A 27,570-nucleotide genomic window follows, 5' to 3' on the forward strand; every position below is an offset into this window, starting at 1 on the left:
GGAGACAAAATCAAATTGGCCACTCAACGTTCACTTCCAACTGGACAGGAAAGTAAATACACATAAAAGATCAATGTGGTATGTAAATCACAGCTGACTGCCTCTGAGTTAGCCGGGACAGCAAATACACGGAAACATCAAGAGGAAAAAAGAGGAGTACGCGAGGGAGATTTAAAAAAAGATCACCCGTGCGTCTATCATTGGTCGATGCCAATCACGTGACTCGTGGCGGCGCTGCTCAGAAAGCGGCAGAACAGGGAGTGGTGCTTTGTGAGTTCGAGGGAGGGAGAAGAGTATTGCGACGTGGAGGGGATTCGAATACTAACATCCACGGGACGAAGTGGAGTGAGAGAGATTGAGAGAGAGAGAGAGAGAGGAAGTGAAGGGAGAGGAGCCAACGGCAAGCATCTACGTTAGTGAAACAAAACAATTGCCTCGAGCGCCACAAATGCAATGCACCTCCGGAGAAGTGAAGCTCCCGGCCGGACGTCCTCCGCGGCGAGACGACTCTAGCGGAGCCTCAGCTGCAGTGATCTCGACGGTGGACCGCGCCGAGATCTTCCTCCGGGACCAATGCACGCGCCCAGAGTCGACTCCTTGTCAGAGTGATAAAGGGGAAGACGTGAGCGGGACAACACTTGGCACACACGTCCGTGTTACACTTCCTCCCCCCATCCTCCACATCACCGCGGCGCCACCACCCCACACTCCCGCCTCCGGTCCTCCTTACGAGGCCACTGCCCCCCGCGAAAGACTCTAAGCACGCAAACCCCACCTCGCCGCCCTTCCCCCGGACAACACAGCACTCCGCCTACCACGCCCACCGAGTCCCCTTCCACGACTGCTTTCCACCGCCTCCCCCCTTCCAATCCCCCTCCTCCGCCGCCCCCGAGTCCTCGCGGCACCGTGGACGGGACGGCGGCGGCCCCCATGCACAGCGCTCTGCCCCCGTCAGTCGCTGGCTGCGTCATCGGAAAGAGGCGGCAACGCGAGAGGAGAGCCGACGCGATCGCCACCTGTCAGGGGAGAGAGAGCGAGGCCCCACGAGAGAGGTTTTTACGAGCGTAGTGGAGGAGTGACAGTGATGCCTCAGTGTTATTGAATTCGATCAAGCCAAACAGACAACTGTCTGAGAATTTCTATCGATAGTCAAAATTGATCGACGAAGGTGTACCGACGGACCAGTGATGTGTTTACGAATGTGCTTATTTCTCCCAGGAGTGTGAACCAAACACAGGAAAGCCTTAGGACAGTGCTCGCGTTGTTATCATAATAGTTTATGGGATAGGAAAAAGGCAACGCCGTCCATTGATAAGCTTGATTCTATCATTTCTTGGTGATATTAATGATAGGGAAAGAGAATATAACGGAAATTGTAACTATTTTGGGGCGCTAGCTAATCTTGCGGAACTCGAAAGGGAATATAGGGAAGAACTTCTTTGAGTTGTTATAGCGGATTGTATTTGTAAGAGGGCCCCGAGTGTCGGGAGGGGGTGAGGGCGTGATGGGAGAGGGCGACCCGCGGCGCCCCGCCTTCACCCCTTCGGCCAGCCGCGACCTCCCGGCGCAAGGAGGCGCCCTTCTGCACCCGCCAAGCACCCGACCCCACCCGTCCCGCTCCCACCGACAATACGAGATGACCGCTCCGGAAGCGGCACCATCCGCCGCAGACCCAACAGGTGGACGCGGTCCGCATGCGAGGTAAGCAGCAGTGCGAGCAGCAGCAGACGGGCAGAACCGTCGGCGGAAGCCACGAGGAGGGCGGGCGGACGGTCGGACCAGCGGCGGGTAGTGGCAGCGAGGAAGCCGAGTGCGGCGGCGGAGGAGAGCCGGGGACGGAGGGCGCGCAGAGCGGCGCGGTGGCGGCGGCGGTGGCGGCGACGGCGGGGGCGGCGGCCGTCAACGCCCCCTGCTGGCTCCCGGGCCACATGGAGGGCGGCGGTGGTGCGGTGGCCTGCGACTCGGGCTTCATGAACGGAGGGCAGCCGCCCGTCATGGCGGACTTCATGACGGGGCTGCCCACGCCGCCGCACATGGAGGGCGGGGGGCCCATGAGGGGCCACAGGCCGAGCCCCACGCCGCCCCACCCCCACTCCCAAGTGCCCATGTCCATGCAGGGGGGGCCCCCGAGGAGCTTCCCAGGGCTGGAGGCCGTGGCGAGGGGCATGGGCCACCACGACGGCAGCGGAGGCGGTGTGGTGGGTGTTGGAGGACCTGGGGGCGGTGGGGTAGGTGTGGGGGTCATGGGTGTGGGCCCCCCAGGGGTCGGAGGGCCCCCTCCTCCCGGAGTCAACGTTCCCGAATACCCGTGGATGAAAGAGAAGAAGACGACGAGGAAAAGTAGCCAACAAGGTAAGACAATCTGATCATCATACATTTTTTGCACACACAGTTCACCAAATGGTTATACACACTCACTTATGATTGAGTAACTATCTTAAACCAATCTTTGACTTTGCATACAAACTGAAGTTTCATTCCAAACACATCTGCTGATTTTAAGCGATTTACATTACCCTTATGTTCCAAAAAAGTACGAATTTAGTGCATCAACGTATTAAAATTTAAATATATTTTTATAATTTAAATTTAGTATAAGTCATCGATGTGATCTGAAATTCACAGCACGCATTTAATTCGTCTCCACAATGGAGAAATTAGGAGCATATTTTACACTTTTATACGTCAGAAGGTGTAACTTTGAAAATCATAGAGTAGCGCAGCTGAATTTATGTAGGTTACGAATGAATAACTCTGCTTTTATCGTATTTGTCTTCATTTATTTAGTTTTTAAAACCTGATGGTGTTTTATATTATTAACGAAGCTTACTATATATTGTTAACGAATCCAACGTATTCCCGTGCCAGCCCTCGGCAAGGAAAGAAAAAAAGATAGGCATGACAAAACAAACAAGGGATATGAGTTAGTATATAAGTATTATTAGGCAATCAATACGATATGCAATCACCGGGAAATGCTTTATTCGATGCCAAGATATATAAATTGGAGAGCATTAATAAGTACTCAGGTGCCACGGAAAAATGACAAGAGCAGCGCAGCTAAAAGTTGTTCGCTTACGCATGGACAACTATCCTCATCGTCATTGGACTGGTCCCAAATTTACACGTAAAGTTACCGATTTTATCCGAAGACGTCTATGTCAATTTGATATGCAGCAAATCCCTTTTTTTTTTTAAATATTTTTGCATGCATGGTGGAATTGAATCTCTTTGACACATTATTCTAATCATATTGTCATGATATTTCATGGAGGAAATCGTGGGTAAAAGGTATTATTTTAAGCTATACCAATGAATAGAAGTAACTTTCCAATAGCAGTTAATTTATCGAAATTCCCCTAAAACATATGCCGATTGTTTGCAATGATTTTACCTGTAGAGTGTCGAATGGAGGCGTATGTTTCACTCAAGGTTTTGGAAGGAACAGTAAACTAAAATTTTTTCGACGTTATACCGTTCGAAGGGAACCCATAAAAGTAGCGTAAAAATACGAGGATAAAAGCGAAGGGAAAGAAGCAGGAAATACACCTCCGTTTCTCTCGCCTCTTCTTCTTCTTCTTATTCCGGAGCCGCTCCTTCACCACAAAGCAACAATTCTCACGCCATCGCTCCGCAGATCGGCCGTGGCGTCGTATACGGGGCATGTTTATGGCCCGCTTACATCTCCTTATACGCCCGTACGCACAATGCACGCACCTCAGCCGATGCCCTTATCCCTCGATGCAAAACACACTGCCATAAGGATCATCCCTTGCCCACCTCCTTTAAGACCCATAACCTCCTCCCCCACAAAGAATTGTTCATTCCTTACAGACCCCCCGGGATCGGTCCATACGGTGACGGCATTCCGCACTATTTGAAGATTCCTTCGCCCCTCACATCCAATATCCCTTTTCGTTTCCTCTTTTTTCACTCAATTGTCAGTCCTTCGACCATTTATATACATCGTCACACGAATATAAACATTCGGTTTTACAATTTGAAAGCATTTCTCTTACACTATACTGGCAGTGTCCTTTTTCCATAACACCCTTCCACTTCTTCCTTCCTTACACCATTCTTTTCTCAATATCTCATTTATAAACAGTATCCGGTCTGAGGGACGTTCAGCTGCCCTGTTTCGGATAGATGGGTACCGATATGTTAACTGTAAACTAACATCAGTACCTACCCATCTGATGTTATTGTCCCTTCCACAATATCTACCTTCTCTCTTCTTCGCTGACTGTGATTTAGAATACCTAGTTATCTAAAGTGACGATTCAATAGTTGAGACTACAAGTCATCTTACGACTATCCGTAGGATGCTTACCTCATGCGCAATATTAACAATAAGAAGTTACGAACCCATCCATGAAAATAGGCGTGATATATTTTTTTCCAACCATCCCCTTCAAATACAGTGGCAACAATAAGGTCGGCACAAAGATTGCCTACCACTAGAACATGGCATTATTTGTAAACAAACATTAAATTGAAACGCACTCACTACTTTGCATAGGGTTATTTCATTACAAATCATCTTGATGAGATGATAGAGTTAAAGTTTCATCTCGAAAAATTCTATTCTTTACATCTAAGCCTCACGAATTTGCTTTTTTTGGTACCAATCAAAGAAAAGACCTATATTTGCGCAGAACTTTAATACATAGGCATTATCACGAACAAGTTAACGCAAAGATTCCTAATTATAAAAATTAACAAGTAATTCAGAATTAATGAAAGGATACAGCTAGAATATTTTGAAATTCTTTTTTAAAACTGGACTCACACTGTTAGTAAATACGTGTTATAGGTAATGCCATAATCCAAGTATGGTCGCTACTGAATCTGTTGTTTACTGCTGTTATCCGAGTTTTTGACGCCTTATGCCGCAGAGAAAGAAATATAGGTGGAGCAATAAATATATTGAGAATGAAATTCTATCAATTATTGAATAAGATATAGATTAGACACACGAGAGATGAGAAAAATTTCTAAATATACATCGACATTTTCGAAGACCCACTTTGTGACTGACGTCGTTGACCAAGCAAACTGGCTGAGCGAGGAAATGAATCCTAGTTCTCTGTTGCCATTAATTCCATACAATATTTAGAAATAGCATTTCTCAAGCTTCGGCAAAACTTTTCCTTTTTCCATAAAGTGGGACGAGAATAGTTCTCAGGCGAGAATCCAGGTTCCCGATTTCGGAGCTTCGCGGCAGGCGATAACCCCTCATTTGCTTAGCATTACCCTCGTAAATGCTCGAAGGAACATGACCTCCGACCCCACCTTCTACGTTTCCACTCCAACTTTCACCTTTCCCGGCAGGCGCCTGCCTCGCACTTTATAACCTCGACGATTTTTCACCCATTCTAATCTCGGCCGAATCTTTTGGCCATTGGCGCCCACATCAGATAGCCGACGAATCACTTTCCCTCCGAGTGGGCTTTCCGCAAACCGAACGGGCCCGGGATATGAGCGCCCTTTCAGCCCGGTCGGTGGCGGATGTCCCCCCAACGAACTCCCGCCACTCTTTGAGTTATGGCCTCCCGGCGCGAGGGTCCCCTAAAATGGACCAAGGGGGGCCATTCCGCAGGTCAATTTACAGATCATTCAGTCACTCCGTAAATCTTTTAACTGCCCCCTTCGTCGTCACCCTCCCCCACTTGTGAACTGAACTACCCATAGCCCATTCATTCATATCCATCCCCCCCCAATAGCATATCGTACCTTTATCCCATTGTTCGCATCCAAATACATCGTCATTGAGGTATACAAATCATTTCGTAGAGTACTAAAGATACCGTTGTAACTTGTATTCTTCCGTCATACATGCTGGACTGCGGTAACAAGTCAGTCACGGAAATGCACTACATAAAATTGATTGTCACCGCTATAGCTTCAAAACTAGTAAAGTGCAGTGAGGATTATTATGACTCGAAAATTCAGCTTGTTCTATTTAAATGCACACTTTTCGGAACCATAATTAAAATAAAGTGCTAGTATGCATACATTAGTTTATATTGAAATGCGTTTCGTCGCTATTGAGGTAAACAGATGATTTTGTAAAGCTTGAAAGATACCGCTGTTACTTGAATTCCTTCTACATGCATGCTGGCGTACGATTACAATAGTTACATTGACTGCTAATAGATCACTATAACGGTTACATAATATTATTTATGTCTTTATTATGCGTCTAAAACGCTGCGTTATTTATATAACTACTTGTAAGCAATATCTAACGGCAACGTTTCACAAAAATGCACAAAACCAATAGTATTATGGATAGTTACCAAAAAGGTTACTAGTACTGGCAAAATAGGTGGTGAGGTGAAACAAATGCGACTGGTTTCAAATTTCTCGATCAAAGTGGAGTCTTGGTGTGGAGAGCATACCTGTAGAAGTCTTTGGTAAATATTAAACTATCAAATGACATAAATAACAATCTTAGAGGAAACGATCGATAAAGACATAAATGAAATAATGTAAGAACTAATCAGAAAACCATAAGTAGTGTTTAACAAGCTTTCGTATCGTTTCTCGTGGCAGAGCACAATTGAGATAGAATTACACATAATAGTAAGAAAGTGGATTTAAATAAATTTAAAACAATCAAATGAAATGGAAAATTAGGAGCGTATTCCAATGAATAATTGCATACCGATCACGGTGCTCATTGAATCCCTTAAATGAGCAAGTTTTCTCATTGCTTCTCAAAAGTACGGAGGCTTTCCTTCTTATGCCAAAATGAGCCAGAACAGTGGTATACCCAGTCAGTCATGTAAATGTACCATTAAAATTAATTGTGAACGCTATAGTTTCAAAACCAACGAGGAATATCATGACGCGAAAAGTTAACTTTTTCAATGTAGATGGATATTTTTGGAACGAAATTTAAAATCAAGTGTCATTATTTAAAAATAAAAAAATATTAAAATATTCAGAAGGTAGACGCAAAGTTCACTCTGAGATATTTCCAAAAGGACTATTTTATGGCTTATTTTCCTTAAAAAATATAATTGCTATCCGTAGGACTATTTTATCGACAATGTCCATTTAAAGCTACAAATAGAGCAAACGTTTCTCAATAAATTAGGACAATATTGTAAAAAAAATACTTCTGCCATGAGCTCGAGGCAATTTTAGCTGCCCATTTCATGCCGTATAAATTTTTGAAGTAAAGCAATCATAGCAACGAATCTGTTTGAACAGTGAGGTAGGCAATAAATTAGATACAGTATCGGAAAAAAGCAATTGTTTTTCATAGCATTGGATATTTGGATGGATAAAGAGACATAAAAAGTGAAATTTCGAATTTCCTTGGTTTTTCATAATAATGAATTGTTTTGACAGAGGATAAAAGGCTTAAATGTAAATAAACAATAAAGACCTAAACGCCACGGTAAAATTTGTAGGGATTATCAGAAAATATCGGAGACACATTCCTTAAGTACACGAATTGCTATTGCATCGTTCGAGACATTTTCTTTTAGCTCCGTTACACGGTTAACAATTTATGTAAAGCCATGGTTTCTCATGACAGTGAATTTTTCTGGCAGTATTCATGAAGTAAATGTAAACAAACTACAAAGAGTTAAACGAGACAGCAGAGGTGTGTAGAGATCTTCAGAAAGTATCGAAGACCAATTTCTCCAAGTACATGAATACGATCGTTCGAGACATTGGTCCTTTGTCTTTATTTCACGAATCCAAATTACTTCATTGAATAATGCCGACATGATCGTAGTGGTCCGTAAAGGCCTGTTTACACGATACATTAACACGTACGAGTTAATGTACGTTTGCGTGAATGATTTTTGTGGACCGGAACGGAACATGTACGAATGCATGAACCAAATTAGAACAGGTTCTATTTTCTGTGCATGCATTCGCACAAGTTGGGTGGTTACACGGTGCATTTTGGCGTTCATTCTCGCGTTCATACATTTAGACATTAACCCGTACGTGTTAATGTACCGCGTAAACAGGCCTTAAAACCATTCAGGCGGTCGCAGGAAGGGGCTAGCGGCTCTCAAGCACCTCTCCACCCGCTCATCCCTTCCGCCGGGCGGCTCACTTGCCGTCGCCGCCGCCGCATGGCCATACCGCACTTGTCGTCGGGGCGCAATAAGGACGTGCGGGCGGCGAAAGAGTTAAGCTGCGGTCGCTGCGAGTGGATTGCCGTCTCAATTGGGGGCGTGCGAGTGGATAGAGGCGGGAAGGGAGCCAATCTTTACACGGCATACACTCTCTACTTCTTCTTCTTCTCCCCTTTTTATCCTGCCTTCCGACAGTTATTCCTTCCTCCTTCTCCGCCCGCACACGCCGGATCCTCTCTCTCCCTCTGCTCGGAGGCCCAAAGCGGCGACAAATCACCCCGGCGACTGCGGGGTCGACGAGAGCGAGTGGGGGGTAAAGGCCGCCTGGCGGGATTGTGTTAACCTCCCTAATGAATACGCTCTGCTCCGGCAAAACACCCGTAAAACGGCGTTTTATTGCCCGTTCCCCGTGTTCTTGTCGTCTTGTCCTGCGGTGAAAAAGTGTTCCAACGTGCTCCGGTAAAATTTCGCAGAGCCGGGTTCCGATAGCAGTATCGCTCGTAAAGGTGACTTCCTCGGTCAATCGGAGAGCAGCGGTACGCGTATGACTCGGCAATTCAGAAAGTTCGCAATAAATCGCTAAAAAATACTTTTATTTATATATATCTATGTTTAACCGCTAATATTTTTTAGAATATTTCATCTGATTTTCTATGCACGGAAGATGGAGATATTTAAATTTCAACGAGGATTCCACATGTGATGCCTTTATTTGCTAAGATAAATGACGGAGTCCACATTAGAAACCTATATTAACCTACTATATTAATTGACCAAGATGTCTGAATTTTCAGTTAGTTTCCACTCTACTACTTGGAACAATTATCGCCATCATAACTATCAGTTTTTGATTGGTTCCCATTCAATTTGTAAAATAATTTATTTTCTTGAAGACTACAGTCTATTCCATAACTAAACTCTCAGAAAAATATTCTGATACGCGAAGTACACACTTCACTAAGCATACGAGAATTTATAAGGCATTGATAGCGATACAATAGCTCAACGCAACATGAGGAAAAGTGCTGGCACATTGTCATGCTCAATTTCATGATATCTTCGCGTTTAGATTAGTGAATAAATATTGTTTACTCCGTAGTTTTCTTCCAATTGTAGATATCTTAAAAAATAATGTCATAGTTATAGAATTATAAAGCGCTAATAACAAAATAAAGCACAGTTCAATGTGATTTCTGAATTGCAATTGACATAGACCTTTATAATTGAATTGAATTTACCTTTATCCTGAACACATCCAGTGTATTTCCAAAAGCTAATTTTCACAGAACACATAATTTTCGCCTGATCTCAAATAGTGACGTTTAACTGCAGCCATAATTTTATGCATTCAGAACTGCAACAATAAAAAGATTTCAGTGCGTTCAATTGGAATTACAGAATATAGTATATACAATGCCAAAAAAGCAAGACAAGGAAAATTCAGAAAAGCACAATAACATGTGAGTCCGCCGTGAATGTCGAGTATTTCAGAATACACCAATGTGTAAAAATCAATGTAAGAATTGGGAGCCGCTTTTCTATGAAAATAAAAAAAATACGTTAAAGGCTCTCGCTGCATTTTATTTCCTGTGTGTTGTGCTCAAATATGGTGTCCTGTATTACAATGATATTGAGCCAAGATTGCCTACAAAAACATATTCCATGCTTTGTACGTATAATCATTTCGGGGCTAACAATTTTGATTTCACTTTATGGCCACACTGACAGATTAATAAAATACCGGTGCAGAATATAAGAAATTTAAAAGAAGCTTTGCACAGGGTCTGATTTACCAGGTGGGTCACTCCTGTTAACTTCAGTTGATAATGAGATGAGTATTAATAATTCACCATTCGTTGAATGTCTCTCCAAATATTTTCAATCAATAAAATACTCAAAATATAATGGATAACTACGTGAGAGCTTCGATGTATCTCAGTCAATGGATATTTCATATCCTAAGTATATGCCTGGAATATACGAAATAAAGGCTATACCTACAAATGTATCTCAATAAAGTAAATAATTCAATCGTATTCTGACGGCATTATAGATAGGTACATAAGCACATTAATAAGAATCAGTAAAAAAATCAATACGCTGTAACTATTTAAGCTTTTTTAAATTAGTGATCTGTTAGTTAGAGACAAAATGTAGCAAATGAAGGCTAATTTCACTGGCTCTATTATCTATTTAAAAAAAACTGCCTAATTTTCCAGATATATTACTAATGTATATTTAAATTCTACAAATGGAAGCAAGATGGAACATTTTGGCAACGTAAGCTCCTATTAAGATGGATAGTAATTTTTCAGCAATTTCCCGCATTTCTAGCCATGAAATACTCATGAAATACAAAGGAAACTGCTCTCATGACCATATTCTCCTTTCAGAAACATTTCTATTTATTCGCATCTGACATTAGGTAAAACTCCATTGAGGGACCGGCTTCGGTTATTGAGGGAAGAGACGGGTTGAGAGGCGACGTTGAAACCACAAGATTGTTCATAAAGAAAATGTATTACTTCTGGGCGACAATTTCATATAGGTCGACTATACTGACGTACATTCACATAAATTGCCATTAGAGAAAACTGACCTGGACTGGGAATCGAACAACGGACCTTTGGCTTTCCGGGCCTTGCGTACGCCACTGCGCAATCCAGATTCTTTAATTTCCATGGCAATATAACCATCCTTATAGCCATCCTTGATTAACTGCAAGGTACCCTTAGTACCATTAAAACTCGGTAAAATTTCCATGCAAATTAAAAAACCTGGATAGCGCAGTTGTCTATTGAATGGTCTGAATATTCGCAGTTCAAAACCCGATCCTGGGTAGTTTTTTTACCATGACAAGCAAGGTAACATTCACCGTCGTTCACAAGGTAGGTTTGAAACAAACCACATATACTGTCGCAGTTCTTCTTGTAAGTAATTAAAATCTCGCATAAAATGGTAAAAATAATGTTTACCTTAAACTTAATTAGTACAGTACGTATCAGGTGCATAGCGTTTCATGACCAAGAACCGACTGATTTAGGCAAAAGATGAAACTTACATCAAGTTTCACGAAGTTTCACTAACAACACTATATTTAGAATTCACGGTGGGTCATTTTTAGCGTTCATTGAGGAAGAAGCCACAGGCGTAAAATTCAAACTTTGCATGCAAGTTCAGAGAAGGAAAATTGTGAAAACTCGTATTTATTGCTATGATTTCCAAATGGATTTCCTTACATGATTATCTTTTATTTTATGATGATGATTAGCTGTTATTTTCTTCATCTGATAAATAGTTATTCAAATAAATTCCGAGTACAGTTTATGAATTTTATTTTCATAATACATTAAATATCGCCAGCTACAATGTACCGCTTATTAACGATAGCTTCCTAACCAACCTCGCATAGTCTACGAGAATATGGATAGGTTTTGAAAGGCATTTACTTTATTATAAGACACCATAGAGTTCCTCAATAATCGACAGAAATAAATAGCAAAGAATGGCCAATTTTTCGATTTCTTTGTACAAATTTATGCAATAAAATCATATTCAACTATGAAGGCAAAGTATTAACGCATTTAATCAAAATGCAGATTAAAGCATGTATGATTCAATAGATTTTATGCAAAGGTTGTTGGTTCAGCTGAAAAATACGAAATAATTTAAGGGCCTGTTGCAAAAAGAGAAAAGAAAAGTTCAATATCTAAGCAAGTGGAATTTTAACAAGGGATTTATAATTTTTTCCAATTCTAAAAGACCAACAACTCAACTTCTCCTCCGCAGTATCTCTTCACAGTGTTCGTAAGCACTTAACCATTCATTCCAACTACCTGTGTACTTTACTACAGAAACGTTTGCATTTCATTAGTACATATAAATTGATTAGAAGTTAATTCTTTGGTGATAAATATCCGCAAGTATTTACTGAATGTCTATATCTGGTTTATATTAGATATTTCAATCTCACGGAAACATGAAGAGGCAAAATGTTTTCAGTAATCGGCACTGTAATTATTAGCGTTTGTCCATGGTAGCAAAAGAATTCCGCTTGGTTTTCTCGTGCATAGCACATATATTGCAGTTTTACGTACATACCATCTATGGTAGCACAAGCAGTTAGATCATTTGGCCGTAAAAAGTTGTGGGGAAGCCTTACGAAACAAATATGGCGGCTAATGTTTACATCGGGTGATTGGGTCGACATTGATAAGTTTTCATTGATCTATTGAAAATAAGGGAAGCTTTCGTCAATATTTTGTTGGCAAATGCATTAAGTTTAGCGTGCAATAGATTCATATTCATCGGTTTAGCGTGAATATCCCTTGTACACGGATTTTCTTCTTTAAATATGTCATAAGTATTAATCCACTCATATCCTATGGTATCATCTTCAGTGCTCTCGTACTCCTCCCGGTTAACATGACTTATATTATATAATCATTGGTTCTTGTCGACATCTTACTGATTTTAATGTACGAAACCCATGCATGTTATACCTCGTTGGCGTCTTTGTGCAAGCAGTGCCACAAAACAAACGAAATGTATTTAATGAAACGGAAAATAGTGCTTCGCAAAGGCGATTTAGGTGGATATAAAAAATTAACTGCTTCACTAATGGAACCATCACCTTCCGGAAAATTTCAGTGACTTGATATTCTAACTAAATTTCATTTCACAATAGATATCATAGTATCAATACCCTCAACGGAAAATAACCACTAGTCAGAATCCGTAAGATTCGACATCAGCGTAAGTCTCAGATGATAGCCATTATTTGAAGATGATAACTGCGCACTTCCCGTCTAAACACAAAGCCTTTTACTGTTTTAACTACTTTATAATACGCATAATTTATTGTGTAGTTTTAATTTCAGTTTGCATTTATATACGTCCATTTACAATATCAAGGCCGGATGAACAGGAGCGCAAATCAAGGAATTTGAGCTTTTGTTGACGACAATAATCAATATCATGTATTTAATTACATATTCAATGAAGGCAAAGTGTTAATTGTAGAGGTACTTGAACGCAATTTCTTAAAAGCGATGACTGACGACAATTTTAGTTGTCCAATCCGGGTGACGATTGCAGCGAAGAGAGAAGAAGAACCGGGTAGTAGATAAATTTGAGAAATACTCATCGACTTGTGAACTGCGTCACTGAGAATGTAATCTTTAGTGTGGAGCTCAAAAAAGCTAAAGTAAGCCATGACATTACAAGGTTCTTCGCATTATTGACTTGTGGCTGAAGGTAAACATTCCCATAAGTTTCGTATATAATATAATATATTGCGTCTATGTTTTCAATACGGAGCAGGGACGAATTTCCTTTTCGTTACACAGCTTAAATTTAAAAACATTTAAACGTTTTACTGTTTCATTAGGACACAGGTGTTTATGAAAAATATGAAAATCAAAACATTATCTTAAGGATGGAAATTCTCATTGGAGGCACCCATTTCACAATGCCTCAAACGAAAGACCTCATGTACCAGCGCTTTTCATTGGTCGTAGCTTTAAATGTTCAGATGATCTAAGTCGTTGGTAGGACCATATTGTCACAATAGAATAGATGGATGCATCTGAAAAATCACATTGGTTTAACCACCATTGAATTCGATTGAAATTGTCACTTAAGTATTTGCATACATATTCATTTATCTTATTTATATGTGAATAAAATACAAGAAGGCTCCAACGAAGAGACCCCTTCAAAGAATGAAGTATAAGTAGTAGTCATAATGTGTTAATGTTTGCATGAAAATTGAAATAAGTAAACTACATTCATACATAAAAAATTAACTCTTAGGTAAGAATTAACAGATAACATTGAATTTCAAATCAAAATATCGTTGCACACACAATGCCGGCAGTAGTTTTTAATTTTTCATTGCTTTCCGTATAACTCACGGCTAATGGTTTTCGGTCGAGGCTTAGGCAATTACCTTATAGTTCTGAACTGAAGGCTCAACCAAGAAAAAAATCAATTTCTCCAATTCAGACACATTTGCATCATCATAACAAAGATATACACTAAAAGTAACGCAACAAACTTCCACCATTTCGTGCAACTATAATGCAGCAAAGTCAAAGTATTCAATTCGTTGCGCGTGTATCATAGCAGAGGTCTTATTTCTTGATTTTACATAGAATAGTTTACGTTTCGCTGAATTTACAGTTAAATGCTACTTAACTCCAGTCTTTAAAATACTTCTGATTCTTAGCAAGTAATATAGCCATTCATTCAGCAAGCAACTCGCAACTCGTTCTCACAACTTCGTCATTTGTCTGGCGATGGATAAATTATAGAAGTGTGCGCAAGTGTAAAAGTTGTTTAGCTTTCTGGTTCTCAACGACTGCGGCTGAAATATTTTTAAAATTAATAAAACAACACCTTTTAATGTGAGACCTGAATATAAAGAAATAATTTCCCTCACATCCCGGCACTATAATCTTTGTTTTTGTCTTTCAAATTCGATAAGTATCCATTGATTTCCATTTTTTGCGAAATTTTCATTAACTTCTTAAAGATAAAATTGGAATCAATTACTAGGTAACAAGCTTACATTGCTCTAGGTCAAGTACTTTAACGCTTAGAAACCTATTATTATTTAAGGAGCATAATCAAAACAGCATTCCCCAAATTATTCTGGCTATTCACGGATGCAAATGTTCATCTCCTGAAATAATTTAACAAAATTATTTTGAATTCATTTACAATAGATACCTGCCAAGGAAAGTTATTATCCATGTAAAAATTAAAATATAAAAATTTTAACATACCATAAAATTAAATAGAAATCACCAACCCCTAAAATCACCAACAAAGAAATTTTTACGTTTATTTTTTGCGCAGAAGCAAAAAATAGCTTTTCTTGCTGATTTTAAAGAAGTTAGGCAAATACAGGGTGTCAATAGAGCCTGGAACAGATCACCACTATTACTATACTTCGCCGAAATAATCGCGTACTAACTAACTTATTCCCGCAAAATCACCTTATTTTTAAATATACGTCACTATATAAAATGGAAGCTTTTTTCAATCTCAGCCTCAAATATGTAACAATAATATCATGAAAATACCAAGTCAGGAGGCATATAAGATTTAATATGAAAAAGCTGGTCTGCATCACATGGAAAATCAGCTAAAGGTTGATTCAAACCTTTAGCCTTATTTTCGTTGAAACATATTTTCAATGAAAAATAAAAAAATATTGGTTTTATTATTTATGGATCCATGAAAAAGTTTTCATAACGATATAGCAAAAATTTTGGCACGAAAATATTTGGTATTTTTCACTAAAATCTTACTTTTACTTATAATCCGATGATTTAATTCAACCTTGTGATAGGTAACTATTTTATCCATTTATCTATGGATACAGCGAATTAGTATTTTATGAAAATTAAACTGAATTGGAACTTTAAGGTCTGTAACAGCTTATCTTCGAAGAATTAGTGCAGAAAATAAATTTTACAGCTATTAATGAGCAATTGAGCAATATCTATCTCCATGATTGTGCAAAATCACGAAACTTTTCACACACGCAAATGCACATATTTTTACTTCAAGTAAAGAAAATTATTTTTTTAAAGTATGCAGCATATTTTAAGAAGTCACTGTTTACGTTAATTTTATTCAATCTTAACTTCTGATACAAAAGCTGTCATGGAATCTTAGCAAAACATGCATCTTCATTTTAGCGAAATGTACTATTTTTTATAATATAAGGCTAATGGAAAGAACGGCAGGGGAAAATAAGCTTAAAAGCATTTTTTCACGCACAATTACTTCAAAATGAAATTGGGATTCACCTTGTACATTTTTTTCAATGAAATATAAAGCAATATTTCCTGTAAACACAATGTCCAAGTAAATATGCATGTAGCTACTGCAGTAAGAAGAATATTGGACATTACCTGAATAGCAACATTATAAATCCCTAATAAACATTCCATAGTGATACGATAGAGTTCGTTTCTTATTCGTAGCAATATTAAAGATCCATAATTTGACAAATAGATTATTTCTGGCAATTGGATGCATTTATAAATGGAAATAACCTAGAGGGAACTTATGTTGGCTACCTAAGTTCCTATTGAGTACACGGCAAAGCCATGTTATTTATGAAAATGAGTAATATCAACAACTTGGTCACTAAGATTTCTTTGCAGCAACTCAAGTCATTTAAATCTGTAAGAGAGAGCCACTTAAAGTTCTTAATGAAATAAAAGCTTTTTTAAAATTGGAAAATAGATATTGACGTGAATTAACATATGTGAATGCCGCTGAAAACCAAAACTGCATTTCATCAAGGATACATATTCGCTACCATTTATGGATTGTTTTAATTGAAAGTATAGTTGATACATGTGAATTTTAACATTTAATACAATAGAATGAAATATTTTATTTTCCTGTGCAACCGGCAAAGCGATTATATAAAGGACGCTAAAGCAAATCAAACGGGCGCTCCATGGAAAAGCCACAAACGTATGCTCAAAAACAGAGGTGGAATTTTGAGTACTTCATGAGCCAAACGATAAAAATCTTCGGGCTTCTCCTCGCAGTTACGGAACGAAAGCACACCGGCATGGTAGCCATATTCCTCCCGGCAACCCACGGACGCCGCACAGCGGGCGCTCACGCCTCCAGCGGAGCGAACTGAACTGAGCGGGTAGCATTTGACGGGATCTCATTTACCACGATCGGCAGTATCAAGCGGGCCCACTTTTTGCTGCTGCGTTAATAATTTTCTTAGACTACATATACACGCTCGAGACTCATGCTTTAGAGTCTATTAATGTCACAGGGACATCCCACAACTGTCGAAGGAAATCGGAAAGCTGCATCAAATGAAAAGTTGGCATAAAATCGTAATTAGTCAAGAGTAGCCTATTTTGAATTTTTACTAGCCACGAAGTCGAAGTTAATAATTTATCCGCAGTATTGATGGAATTTTACTGTCCAGCCACTATGGTCAAATCACCTACACACGTTCGGGACCAAACTTGAATCAATGAAGCTAGTTGGAGTATTAGCGTTCAATTTTTTTCTATTTTTTATACATATGTAAGTTTTGTATGGGCAATTCATCTATAAGTAAGCTAATTCTCGGATACGAAAGGAAAAATATCTGCCATCACTTTAACCGGCATGCCTATCACGTTTACGGTAAGAGGTATGCAGTTTTATTGAATGAAATATCTTTTCCAACGACAATAACGCCTGGGGAGTTACATGATACTCTACTTTCAATACAAAATTAGCGCATTAACCAGAGCATATTTTTATGACAATATTAGAGAACAATTATACTAATTAATAAACACCAGGAAACTATAGGTAATGCCACAGCCTCACTAATGATAGAAGGAATGGAAGTGAATACTACACTTAATTTCCAATTCAAGTAATTTAGCGAGTTTTTAACAGGACACGCACTTTCAATTTCAAAATGATAAATGAAAATGAATTTGAGTACACTATAAGCATGAATGCATTTAACATCAAAAGACAATTTTTCTCTGTAGTTGGGCACAGCGTACCAAAACCTGACTTCTATTCTTAATTAAAAAACCGTCAGTGATTAGAATCCAAACACCATATAAACTTACCTCTTAATCAATTTAATTCTATTTTTAAGTTATTTTTGGCTTCCATCATATTTTCCAAAAATATCTGTCACCATGGACGGTTGATAATATTGGGCTATAGGTAATATGTGATTTGATGGCATCAATTACAACGAAAAAAGATTTGACAGTGCATACCAACATCATTAAGAGTTTTAAAACTTTGTATAAATTATCCACTTTTATTCTCGCAGTCTAAGGTTCAATTGCACCTTTTTGTTTGGTATTTCATGAAGGGACATCGGGATACGAAATAAAGCATAATCTTGTTTTATTTACTCTTTTACTTCTATTTATCTACCAAGATGGAAATGGAGAAAGTTGTACTTTTATTTTCTCATGGGCATGGGCATCACGACATTATTATTATTATTATTTACTGTTTGAGGTGAGAATTGGAACAACTACATCGGCACTCCTAATGCTCCACAATTGTGAGTTAAGATAAACTTGACATCATGTGATGTGCGATGGTACATTCCCCAAAAAATAAACCGAGTGGTTTCAAATTACGGAAAAGCGAAACTACTTTTGCGAAAGGACAAACCTTTCAGCTTGATTTCATTCCGATATTTTTGTCCTAAATGTCACTTTTACGGAAATAGATCATTTCTACCATGAAAATTAGTGCAGAGTGCATGCAGCATATAATTAAAGTCTACTAAAAAACTTAATTAAATTTTCAATGAATTTTTAATGGGCAGAAATCATTAAAGAAATAGAACTTACGAGAATAGATTAATACCTACAAATGTATTTTCTTCGATATAAATTTTCTCTCCAGATGATTTTTTTCAAACAACCAAGTTTAACCCCAGAATTTTATGCCTATTTAGATGATTTTTGACAAAATTTAAACATTCATTCATATTTTTTTAATCAGAAGCAGATCTATTTTCATGACACGCTCTTGTAATGTGAAATTCAACACCTGTACCCCAATTAATTATTATATATATTTCGTGTCCATGAAGTTCACCTGCCTAGTTTCTGCTCGAATAAGTATAATTATAATGTATATGACACTATAGGTATATGATTTATTGCATTAAACGATGGGAATCAACGCTTCTAAAAATTTAATGTGAAACGCAATTATGCAGCGAAGATTAACAAAAGCTTCACAATTTAGTATCACCATTTAAATTTTTTTATGACGATACTTATGGTATTGTGTGGATAATCATTCAAATGCAGCCTCACTCACAGCAATATTTCGCAATTGAAAAGTCCAAGGAAGTCTGGCGAGTTAAATGACCAAAACCGACTATTTCATTCGGCTAATACTAATAGCATTATTTTCAAGCTGGCAAACCAGAGGCTGAAGCGACATACATATATAACGCAGTTACAAATCTTCTGTTTGAGGAATTTCACATAGCATTATAATTATTATATATATGAGGAAATTTAACTCAATAATGATTGAATGTGCACAAATCTGGTTTCATCAAAAACATAGAGAATTAGCTATTAAAATCCAGCGGCGTTAGATTCAAACAATGTGCCTTACATAACAAACTAAACTATTTTCAAGATGACTTTGTTTTCCTATCCATTGAATTAAAAATTAGTAAGTACATATCATATTCTGCTAGTATATTTTCATGAATACCAGGTGCCAATGGCTTACAAGGAATTCGAGCTCGTTATTATGGAATACACAGATGTAGGTATGCATAAAAAACATATGCAGTTATTCTTGGACTTCTAATTTTTCTTTGCAACCGTAAAACATGACAAGGCCTGTATTTTTTAGGTTAATTTTACCAAGTAATTGCATATAATTATGTTCATGACTGCTTAAATTCACAAACATAATGTACTAATTATAGCGAGGAAATTTTAAGAGCGAAAATTTTTTTTAAGGTTGGACAAAAATTTTAGAAAACTATTACAACCTTCGATGTACTAAATATACCGCAAACACACCGCAATCTCACAAGATAATTAATTTACTTTTTTAACTTACTAGTTTTATACCCAGTTTTTTTTCATTCTGCTCATAACCTCACAATAAGACTTTACAACTTGTTTTGTTGAAATTATTAAATTGCGCTCCAGAGTATGTGGTTTTGAAATTGCATTGTTAATATCATGAGTAAAATTTTAAAATTGTTAAAAATTAATCTTGGATGAAAATCGAATGGAACAATAAGATACTCAATTCATCTTTTTCACCATGGAAATAGACCCGAGAATCATGAGGTAATTTAATTGCACATAAAGGAACCTCTACTTCGATTTAATGCTTTTAATATCTTCTATATATATAAAAGAAAGTCGAAAATCGTGTTAGTTAGAACACTTATAACTCGAGAACGGCCGCACCGATTTTAGTGACATTGGGATCTTTGGATTCGTCTCAGCCCCGGATAACATATAGGACATTAAAAAATAGGAAAAGTTCACAAAAAAATTCAACTTTATCTTAGAGATATGTTTTTAGGAGTTGATTGTTAAGACGGTCAAAAAAATAAGTTTTTTTTTCGTTTTTACTAATGACTGATCTTTTTAACAATATTAAAAAAATTTAAATGTTCAAACATGTTAAAAATATTAATGTAATATTAAAATAGTATAAAAATAATTGAATTAGAGGTAAGCTCAGCTCAAATTGAGTTGTCAACAAAGTGAACAAACACATAACTACCGCGTGTGTAAACAAATCTCCAAGCAATTGTTGATTATCAGTAATGTCTGTGTACTCTGCATGAATTCAAATCTTTTAACTTTGTAATAAACGAGGACGAAGTCACCAACTATCTATCTGAATATTTAAACTCCTTGGACGCACCTGGCTTACCACGGTAAGATTTACAGCTAAAGGTATGCTCTGTGTTCATGATCTTTCGAAACCTAAACCAACCAAAACTATCCAACGGAACGTGTTTGGTTATTAAAAAAACTGATAATGAAAGTGATTCACGCCACTATACTCAAAGGAAAATTCAAAGATGAGGAAGTTCTCAATCCGAAGATTCCATGATCCCAACTTATATGCTCTTTTCAGCTTAAACGTATTCAATTTCCAATTCGTGTTGCATTCGTGATAACGATTAACAAATCGCATGGTCAGTCTTTCAGTTTTTGTGATGTTTGTTCTCATGTGTCAGTGAAAACCCATGATTTTCTCATGGTAAAAAATATGTGGTATGTTTACGAGTCGGTAAACCATCCGCTGTATTTCTTCCTTCGCTTCAAGGGCGCAGCTAGGAATTAAGGATAGGCACAGCTAATACTGGCGGGTCTGTAGGGTATAGAAAACTCGCCAAGGTAAGCGAGAGGTGTGGGGGCCCTCCCGAGACATTCTTTAGGATAAAAGGTTCAAAATGGTAGGTTTTGCGGTTGTGTGAACAGTTAAATATTTTGTGACTCATCCGTCCCCCTAATATTAATAACCAAATGTTTTATAAAAAGATTCTCTGAGCTTTTGGGGGGGTTTTAACCCCCCAAAAACCCCCTCGCTGCGTCCCTGCTTCGCTTCGCCATTTTTATTTGGCTTCATTCTCTTTATCTGATAACAAAACAAAAACTGTGGTTTATCAGAAGGGGCTTGACGAATGTGTAGGGCACACCGTGGTGCGTTTACGCGTGCAGCACGTTTACGCAGTGCATTTTTTCCAAACAGAGATACTATAACTGGCGCGCCTAAAGTCATTTGATACGAATTCTGCTTCATAGCGGCTTTTTTACACTATTTTGAGCATCAGTCAAGCGTCGGTCTAGCGTTGCCTTAACCTGTCCAGTGAACGAGCCAAGTTTACGCTGCGGACTTAGACGTAAAAACATGTTTTTACTGTTAATAACACAAATAGCCAACAACTGAATGCGTATAATTTTTATTTCATCAATATTTTCTCATTTAATTTATAATAAATCAAATATGATTAAAACGATACAGCTGCTCTTTATTTATAAATGGTACAACTAAACTATAAGTTCATTGAATGTTAGGCGGTACGAAGTTCGCCGGGTCAGCTAGTTGGAATATATGCAAGATCCTTTTAGGGTACCAACGCCTTTTTTATAAAATAAAACGCAATATTTATTTCCTTCCATCATGAACCAAACTCGATGAACTTCACTGCTTCTCTTTCTCAGCATGCTCAACAACACAGTGTGGGGCAAACTTTAGACTAGTTTCCATGAAAATTACATTAATTAAAAAAATTATGAAAGTTATGAAAAATTTTATTCGCAAAGATGGATTCTTATGAGCTATATCAACATCAATTGGTACACTGAAACTTGATATATACTGACTTAGCTCATGACTATTTTAAATATAAGGTGTATTTTTCAAAATTATCATTGTATGTCAAGAAGTGTCTTGCATGGAGCACTAAGCATACTCCTGCTCAATAATGAAGACATTTAAAATATCGTTTGTTCGTACAATTGTAACAAACGCATTGAAACAAAAAGTGTGTTCGATTTTGATTAAAATCCATGCAACTATTTCGAAGTTAGATCCGTTACTGATTCCATACCACAGAAGGATGGTATTTCACACGAATTATTTCCTTTCGCTATCTACTTGACTCAGCAGCACTCAAATATGACCTCGTGGATCGATTCTCAGAATAGGACGAGGGGGCGTGCTGGACGATAACGCGAGCCCATGGGCCATGAAATATTACCCTGCAGCACGATAAATTACCTCGAGATATAACTAACTTCGCACGTTATTTCAGATCTCACGTAAATTTATTTACACATATTTTGAGCGCCTCAAGAGGGCGCAAGCCTGACGGGTCCTAAGTAAAGAGGTGTAATGAGCCTTACTTACTCCTCGAACTCCTTTTTAAATAATCCATATCAAGATATTTGTATCGGACATTACACACGTAAAATTACATTTTGATACAAATAACCTTATAACAAATATCCTTTCCAGTTGAAAGTCATGTATGATATGGAAATTTAATGAAATATTTTGCACAATTTCCACACTTATTTACCGTATCAACATGCTTCACTGTACGGCAACATCATGAGGACAAATGTAAAAGGTAATCAGTACCGAATATATAAATTCGGGACAAGAGATCAAGTAAAACATGCACTGATGAAATATGTGTGTAACATCGAAATTTTGTACTGCGTGCATAACTGGGCCTGTGGAGCAGTGCTGGATGATTTGACGAAATTGATGGTGGGTATATTTGTGCAATGCTGTGGATGGCAGCATTATTTCCATATATAAATTTCATTTACCGAGATGTTTAACTGAGTACTGATTGTGCTATAGTACAGTGAAACATGTTGAATAGGTAAATAAAATTTATACGTGGAAATTGTGCAAAGTATTTCATTCGTCAAAAAGGAATTCCACTAAGCATCAGCCTCCACCATCGATTTCATTGATGATATGCTTAAATAATGCAAATTTAATCTTGCAAATGAAAAGCATAAGACAGTAGTGAAAATATTTTAACCCAAAGCGTAACTCGAAGGGCGAATAATAAGACTTAGCATTTATTTTAATTTGGATCCATCTCAATCAAATTTATTCAAACTGCAAAATTGGATTTCCCGCGTACCTCATCTTATGCTTGTGACCTCTTTACTTTCAAATACTAATTGCCGCAAAGCGTAAAAAATGACTTGCTTAAGCTACCCGAAACTTGCCAAAGAAAGCAACAAATTAAATGGAATCGCAAGGAATTTAATACTAAATAAGATACTCTTTCTGAAAATGTTTAGAGAAATTCATTTTTATTCGGTTCTTTAAAAAATCCGTCGTTTTCTTGCTATTAAAAAAATGCGTTGTGTCCTCGCACGCTGTGTTCAAATGGATGCAGATTCATTAACATTTTCCTTGATTATTATTTTATTAATCTAAATAATTAATTCCAAAATGACTATCTTTCAACCGATCTCTCATTTCATCCATCTTATCTATTATTCTGCACTGAATATATTTCTCTTGACATAAATCCACCCATTTCATGTAAATGTGTTTTCAATTACAAGCTTCATAATTTTTCATACCAATCAAATTTAATAGCTGAATTCCATTAAAAGTTCGAGTTAGCCACAGATTTTCTAGATAAAAATACTAGTGAAATCTGGTCACCACGTACGTTATAGATAAATTGAAAATAGAACACGCAAAAGAAAGAGAACAAAGAAAAGATTGTGAAAAATTGCGCCACTGCAATCTAATTTTCTCGTTTTTCTCATGGATTCATCACGGTAAGTCTCGTTATATTACAAATCAGTCTCCGGTCCGTATTTTTAAATTGTATTCTGCGCATTCTCGCAAATCCCTTCTATATGCCTCACTCCGCTATTGATGTCTTGCGGGTCTCCCATCTTGCAGCTGAAAACACGACCACCCCATCATGCTTCAGAAACCGCTGCGCTGGTACGAAACGGCTGCCACCCACGCTACCTACTGGCCCTGAGTTCCCCTTCGGGAGATATTTTCGGCTGTCAGCCGTAACATTTCGAGTCTATCACGTTGTTGTTCGTCGAATCTACGCGGGTGATGAATAATGCTCACGCTTTTATGACTTCCTCTGTGCTCAATAAATCGTAGGGAAAAAAAGTGATGTTGCGAGAGACGCATCCAATGCGAGAGAGACGGCGACAGTTGGGCCTAGGTTTTCGGAGACAAAATTGTGCAAAGAGTGGACGTATTTTTGATATCTCCTCATGTTTTTTACGCGTCCAATCTCAGCGATATTCTCTCGATTCTCGAAAAATTTTAAACCTGCTTTAACAATACAATATGCTTAGTTCATCCAGCTGTGGTAAACGTAAGGCATACTACACTGCGTTGCAGCCCGCCTTGATAGGATTTCCACGACTCAGAGAATGAGGTTTTATTATCTTAAATCATTATTTCTAACATGAAATCGATGTACAGGCTTTTATACCCTTTTTTCCGCTATGATGAAAACATACAAACATGATCGTATTTGTCCTTTAAATTGCTTTTGCCCTGATGTAAAATCTTAGGTTGGTTTTGAAATATGGTTCATTTTTTACTCTATTACCACCTGAAAACATTATTTTTCCTGGTGCAAATGTTGATCTAACGGATAAAATGATAAATTACTTTAAATAGTATTTTTGAACGTCTTCGCTCTCCCTAAAACTACACACCCTCAGGATCACAGCATTCTATCAGTCAGGATGAGACACAATTGTTAACCCGGGGCATTCTGTGATTGTGTATTGATATAGCAAAGTGGTGTCAAGCGTTTTAATTCCACCCAATAAATTAAGTTAATACCAAAATTAAAAATTACTTAAACAGGTAGTTTAGTGAGCAATAGGATATTATACACTTAAGATGCTTTCAAGTGTTTATTTGCTTTTTATTTTGGCACATGAAAGCCCGCCAATTAAGATCCAGGACATGAAGCATTAAGAGGGAAATAATGCGGTGTATTGCAACCTTGGGAGAGCTAATAATTTCATTATATTGTATTGTTTTGATTGACTTTAAGGCATTATAAGCAGAGGATTGTAGGAAAGATGTTTTATGTATAAAAACGATTCGGGCTCGATTTTTTGAACTTCGATATATCCATGATAAAATAACACAAATGGTAATTTCCACACTTTTCAATTCTAAACTCAACAACCGACCATGGTTTCATGGTGTCATTTTGTCAAATTATGTCATTTTCAGCCTTGAAAATTACACAATGTGCTGAAACTATTGTCGCTTGTTGAGTTTTGTATTAAAAGTGTGGAAATTACTATTTGTGTTATTTCATCACGGATAAATATATTTTAGTGATGCACCAGCAATGTTTAAATAGTATAGAAATGATATATGTGTGGCATTCATGGATAAAACATGACATTTTCTCTACTAAAAATTGTAGCAAATAGCTTAAAACCCAAAAAGTCTCACATCAAATTGGAACTAACCTGATAGCATTCTCAAACCTATGTATTGATGAAGCAGAGGTGAATACAGTATAATTAGTGACACACTTAACTTCGTGTTCGTTTTAGTGTGTTGGTGGATTTTTTGTGACTTAGTGTTTAAGATATTGAAAATACGACCATACTATTCGCAGGCCTTGTCATGGGAGATGAAGAAAAATACAATTTACTGAATTTTTGATCTTGTACCAGCGCCATAATAATTGATTACTCATTGAGAAAAACTGATAATACACTTCCATGCACCTCACCAAAGTTGTATGCTTCAGACACCTCTTCTAATAGTATTTACAACAATTGAGGATTACTAAATGTAATGCTGAATATCTGTCTCATGTAGTGAGTCACAGCATCTTATATCACTTAAAACTTTTGGAATTTAATGAAAAATATTTTTGGCAACTAGTCTTAAACAAAACATACATGGTATAGATACTTGGTGGTATTAAAACAAACTTTTAATAGTGATCAATAATCTTTCTATACACGCCTTCAATGCTAGGGCAAGTTGCAAAATATTTGCACCGCTAACTGCAGAGAGTCATGTCTAATTTGGCTAAATTTACAGGACAGAAAAAAACTTAATAAACCCATTTACGCCACACATACAGTTTTTTAAATACTTTTGTTTTATATGAATGGACATTTAGAACTTGTATATGCAAATATCTCTTGCAACTAGCAACAACTTAAAGAAAAAAATAAAAATAGTTCAACTTCGACGTAATGCCTATCTGCATTTAGTGATTAATTTTTTCACTATTTCAACTCTCGCTTAGCATTTCAACCCCTTCAATACCGGCGACAAACAGAGTCTAAAATAGTCGTTTCGTAACGTGAAGCACAACTCGACGCTCTTGATTAATATAATGGAATGATAGAAGTAACATAATAGATGGTATATTAATAACTATTTGCAGTTTAAAATGAACCATCAATTATAAAACCTTAACTTAATTTAGAGCTACAAAATCATAGCCACATCTACACGACATATCACAGTCACAAGTGCAACTCCAAAAGCTGGAGTAAAGACGGAATTATTTAAAATCATTTTCATGATGAGCAATTTTCAATAAATAACTATTAACATAACAAGAACCCATGCTACTGCATATTGATACTTATTCATTCAGCTTATTTACAGTACGAATTCATTAAGTAAAACACCACGTTCCAAACTAATAAATACTATGAAACGCATTCTTAAATCCTATCGCTGAATCAATGGAAACGTTCTAACATATTTTAATAATTCATTTATTATCCCCGTCTCAAATATGATTGAATAAATAGTAAAAATACGAGAAATAGATCGCATTTGTCCTTGAACTATTTCTATATCCTCGTGTCTATTAGGTTCTCTTTAGTAATTGCAAACAATAAGGAAACACTTATGATTGGAAGTTGTCATCATTAATATATACTACTAGTTACATTGAATTTGCTTAGAAGATCATTCCGATTTTTTTGGAAACTTCCAACGTATTACTTCGTATTTCTTCTCTTTGCCACCTTCCAATGCCGAAAAAAATAGTTTAAACATTTAAGAGCAATATTTTTATGCCTCTCAAAACTGCTAGTCTGACCTAGATATTCTAGATTTTTGAGTTTTTTTTACCTCCGATTTCACAATTGGATCCAAAAATCACCAGTAACATCCCGTAATGAATTATACCTAGGTTTAAAAGGCATCGAAAGATATTAAGTTCAAGATTTTCATGACAGATGAGAACAAACCACTCCAACATGATGAAAACAAGCGTCACGCACCCAATAAATAAATGGACTAACTTGCTTTCCTTAAAGTCAATAATGTTTACAATGTCTCATTCGAACATTTATTCTTCTGGATCTCAGAAGTCAAGCCGAAGGAACAAACGGTTGACGGGACTTCAACTTCAAAACAT

General features: G+C 37.5%; 1 protein-coding gene across 1 annotated transcript in view; it reads left to right on the forward strand.

The window, feature by feature from the left end:
* The first annotated feature begins 1,604 nt into the window (after window positions 1–1,604).
* Window positions 1,605–27,570, forward strand: part of LOC124158707 (homeotic protein proboscipedia-like) — a 173,454-nt gene continuing 147,488 nt past the window's right edge. The window contains exon 1 of the mRNA XM_046533952.1: window positions 1,605–2,352. Within this exon, the coding sequence (XP_046389908.1) occupies window positions 1,695–2,352 (658 nt within the window). The 5' untranslated portion in view covers window positions 1,605–1,694. The remainder of the gene's footprint in view (window positions 2,353–27,570) is intronic.

Source organism: Ischnura elegans, chromosome 1, assembly GCF_921293095.1.
Source record: "Ischnura elegans chromosome 1, ioIscEleg1.1, whole genome shotgun sequence".
NCBI lineage: Eukaryota > Metazoa > Arthropoda > Insecta > Odonata > Coenagrionidae > Ischnura > Ischnura elegans.